The sequence below is a fragment of the Theobroma cacao genome, chromosome 9, assembly GCF_000208745.1.
Source record: "Theobroma cacao cultivar B97-61/B2 chromosome 9, Criollo_cocoa_genome_V2, whole genome shotgun sequence".
Taxonomy (NCBI): domain Eukaryota; kingdom Viridiplantae; phylum Streptophyta; class Magnoliopsida; order Malvales; family Malvaceae; genus Theobroma; species Theobroma cacao.
This window is the reverse complement of record NC_030858.1, coordinates 22,224,526-22,228,831: the sequence shown is the minus strand read 5'-3', so window position 1 is coordinate 22,228,831 and position 4,306 is coordinate 22,224,526. Positions and strand designations below refer to the sequence as shown.

At 36.5% G+C, this 4,306-nt stretch overlaps 1 protein-coding gene across 1 annotated transcript; it reads left to right on the top strand.

The window, feature by feature from the left end:
- Window positions 1,439-4,306, top strand: LOC18589530. Its single transcript, XM_007014552.2, has 7 exons — window positions 1,439-1,951; window positions 2,587-2,693; window positions 2,890-2,984; window positions 3,130-3,206; window positions 3,410-3,530; window positions 3,758-3,817; window positions 3,894-4,306. Exons 1-7 carry the CDS (start codon window positions 1,560-1,562, stop codon window positions 4,035-4,037), a joined length of 996 nt encoding a protein of 331 aa, XP_007014614.2. The 5' UTR covers window positions 1,439-1,559; the 3' UTR covers window positions 4,038-4,306.

The window sequence follows — 4,306 nt, the reverse complement described above, 5'->3', positions numbered from 1 at the left end:
ATGATGCATTAGAGTGCTATGAAATGCTAATGGCAAGATGAAAAGATAGTGATGTAATGACTAATGACATCATTTAAGATACACGAAAGTGTGTTTCCTAATAGTGGCATTGCTTAATTTAAATATTTTGGTAAAGTCCAATGTTTGATTGGTAGGTCGTATGACCGGAAAAGTCGAATGGTGAAAACATTATGAAGGATTCAAGAGGGATCCATTATCTTAATAGGTATTGTCAATAGATGCCTATGATCTTACTTGACATTTAGTCAAGTGTATATAGTCCATGTGGGATAAAAATTGTTTCTAGAAGGCAAACTGGTCTTGAAAAAGATTCTCCCACATTAGCATGACCCTCAAGGGAAATGAGCACCAAATTGGGAAAGACTATATGTAGTGAAGAAAGCTTTCTCTAGAAGAGCACTAATCTTGACCAACATGGATGGTTATAAACTACCAAACCCAGTAAATGTAGATGGGGTCAAAAGGTACCATGCTTATATTCACATGCTTCCCAAGAAAATACCATCATGTGAAGACGAGTATTTTTGAGGAATTTCTTAAGAGAGAAAATATTCTCAAGTTCCACTAGTATGATGGAAATATCCGAGAAATATTTTCAATAAAAGGTTTTCTTTGATTGTAGATAATAAAGTAATTGGCAATGAATAACGATTAAGGAAATATATATAGGAATAAAATCGAGAATTAAGGTATAAATAGGATAATATATGATTATTTGGTACCGTTCGTTGAACTGGCATCACGGGGGTGTTAATTCTTTCCTGTACGTAATCATTCTTCTGAATCCAACTTTAAAATATGTAGACTAGACTTTGTTCTTTAAATGAACCTAAAACCAATTTAGAATCACGTCGAAAATAATAGATTTAATCAGGTAGCCAATCACATATAAATAAAAGATTGGTGGTAACTCCAAATTCCACATTGAGACAGACGGGTTCTCGAACCTACTTGTTGCAACAAAAGCATTGAAATAAAAAGGAAGTAATACAAAGAAATGGTTATGTTGCATATTAAACTATTTTTTCCTTCTAATTCTTTTCTTTTTATATATTTTTTAAAATATTATGATTTCAAATAATTTTGAAAAACTAATTATAAATATTGTTTTAATCAAATTATATTCTTTTCAAAATAAAGAATGGACTATTTAAATAAAAAGATATATACACAAACTATTAAGCTAAATGTTCTACTAATTTATATTTTTAAAATGCAAGAAAATTGGGACACCAAGCAACAGCAGATGAATTTTGTAGTTAAGATAAAAGGTGCAGAACGATTGCAGCCCGGATTGGGAGAGGATCTGCCAGCGGGGCATTGTCCCAATGAAGAAGAGTAAAGACACGTGTCTTCTTATGGTCCAACTGAAAATTGAGACCTTGTAAGAACCACTAGTCGCCCAACTGTAATCCCTAGCTGGTTTCAGACCAATCACGTACAGTCATACATACACTTTGGAGTTTCATCGCTTAGAACTTAAAAAGGATTTTCTCAGCACGAAAACAAGAGACAAACGAATATCAACTGAATCAACCATGTCTTTGGCTCCTAGCAGTCACCCATCTCTCTGCTCTTCGCCTCCATTGCCAAGAACCAGTCATATCCTTTTCTCTACTATCAAGCATGTTGTATTCAACAACAGCAACTGCTCATTTTTTAGCACTTCTTCAGTCTCTTTCTGCAGTGCCAAGGAGCCGAAGCCACCGGTTTCGGTTGTCAAAGCATCCGAAACTGAGTCCCGAACGACAAATCAGGAACCGGAAAGTGAAGAGCAGTACGAGGAGTATGAGATAGAGATTGAGCAGCCTTATGGGCTCAAATTCAGAAAAGGCAGAGATGGTGGAACTTACATTGATGCTATTCTGCCTGGTGGAGCAGCTGACAAGACTGGGGTTTTCACTGTTGGGGACAAAGTACTTGCCACCAGGTTCTGTATAATTGTATATGCATATACTTTATTTCGTTGCTTTCATTTGCTCGTCTTTTAATTTCCTCAACTTTTTGCCTACTAACTAGAGATGATTAGACGGAGTTATTTCATTATTTTTAATTTTTTAAAATAATTGCGGGTTGCGAATATGCAAGCACATTACCAATTTTAAATTCAATGGCAAGGCAGTTTCTACGCTGGGAAGCCAGAGCAAACCTGTTAATTGTGCCAAATGCCACTGTACTTCTTAAGAGGTGGAGTTACGAGGCATTGCCACACACAAGGTGTCTGAAAGAAATGAAAAATATGGATTCAGCTTCCTGCTGGACAAGCATTAGCTTGGCCGAGTCAAAGTACTTCGGGATACCGCCTTTCTTGATCTAAGAGAATGGGCTTGATTGTCATCTTTGTGGGGACTCTCTTGTCCATTCCATAGGTCAATTTATGGCGGTTTGCCTTGGATAAATGCTTTTACCGAAACTTTTTCGCTCATCTTCAATAATTTTGGCAGATTCCATTCTCCATGGATCAGCTATCATTACGCGAGTGTTGAATGCATGTGTGTTTAATCTCCCAACCCCATAACGGATTGAAATTAGGAGGTGACCTATAATTTCTTGATGGGAATGCAGTGCAGTGTTTGGAACAGAAATATGGCCTTCCGCTGAATATGGTAGGACAATGTACACCATCCGCCAGAGAATTGGTCCATTGCTTATGAAAATGCAGAAGAGATATGGTAATTTATCACCTGATCTTGCTTTTTGCTTTACAATAAGTGAAGAATGTGTGCACATGGGCGTGTAAGAAATACAAAAGATCAGCAACTTATATTTGAATAGGATAATTTATACTAAATTAGCCTTAGTTTTTAATTCAATTTGTTGGCAAATGCCCTTGTCAGAAAAATATGAGCGTTTTCCCATCTTTTCCAGGGAAAGTTGATGATGGAGGTGAATTAACAGAAAAAGAAATCATTAGAGCTGAGAGGAACTCTGGAGTAATTAGTAACAGAGTGAGGGAAATCCAAGTGAGTACTTTCTAAAACTTGGCTATCAATTTGGATCTAAAATTGCATGCTAGAATACTTCATAACCTTTACTTCTTTTCACAAGGAAGAACCTTTTCTGTTTTATAACACCAATATAGTGTCTGCAACTTGCCTTGAACCTCAGATGCAAAATTATTTGAGGAAAAAGGAACAGAAAGAACGCCGAGCAATGGATCTTCGTGAAGGGTTGCAACTATACAGGTAACCTCTAACTTAATTTTAAAAGTATATTTGTTGTCCTTTGCTCATTTGTATTTTTATGGTTCAATGGTCTTCCAACAACATCAAGTTCCCAACTATATTCAATTATGTTTAAGCACCTAAATGTTTTTAGTTCTAGCTTCTGAACAATGAATTCTGCAAAGCTCTATCCAGCTAATATCTTGCTTGCTTTTATTGGGAAGGAGTGCCAAATATGAGGAAGCACTGGAGAAGTTTGAGTCTGTATTAGGATCAAAGCCAGAGCCTGATGAAGCATCAGTAGCGAGTTACAATGTTGCATGTTGTTATGCAAAGCTGAATCAGGTAGGTGATAAAGAATATATTGCGTCTTTCAGTTGTATCATTATTGATTTGGCAAGTATATATGAGTTTTGGCCAAAAGAACAAACAAACTATCCAGGCGTCTCTACTGGGACTACCGTGCTGAGTTTGTCGGTTAACACGGAATAAGTTTATGAGTTGAAGAATCTCTATTCAGGCTTCTCTATTAAATCCGTGCTATCTTTTTCCTCCATTGAAATTGTTTACAGATTCAAGCTGGGCTGTCAGCACTTGAAGATGCCTTGCAGGCAGGATTTGACGACTTTAAGGTAATAATCAATTGTGTTGCTTGTACTTGATTTGTTAGTCAAGTCTGTTAACTGAACTTGTTGCTGCTTTTAACAGAGAATCCGGACAGATCCTGACCTGGCCAATTTAAAAACTTCAGAGCAGTTTGAGTCTCTGCTGAAAAGGTTTGATGAATCATTTATAAATGAGAATGCCGTCAATGCCATTAAATCCTTATTTGGCATGTTCAACAAGAAATAAAGCAGTGAATTTGCTTCAGACATAAAACGATTTGAGTTGAAGCGTTGCATACAAGCATCAAAGAAGTTAAGAATCTCCCGAATCATCTTCAAAGAAGAAGTTACCCTTGTATATTTTTTGTTCACAGCTTTGCGGGTGACTGAAGAAATTCAACATGATATATGATCCATTAGGCGGCATCTTATTTGATTTTTTTGTTCTGTCAAACCATCTTAATCCAAATAAAGGCAAAATTTTAATGGTGAGGATCTCATCTTCTCTGCCCAAAA

Excerpts from the sequence above, each read along its gene's own strand:
- LOC18589530 (XM_007014552.2), top strand. The coding sequence starts at position 1,560 with ATGTCTTTGGCTCCTAGCAGTCACCCATCTCTCTGCTCTTCGCCTCCA. Across the intron at positions 2,694-2,889 it reads GAAAATGCAGAAGAGATATG|GGAAAGTTGATGATGGAGGT; the intron begins GTAATTTATCAC and ends CATCTTTTCCAG. Across the intron at positions 3,818-3,893 it reads CAGGATTTGACGACTTTAAG|AGAATCCGGACAGATCCTGA; the intron begins GTAATAATCAAT and ends TGCTTTTAACAG.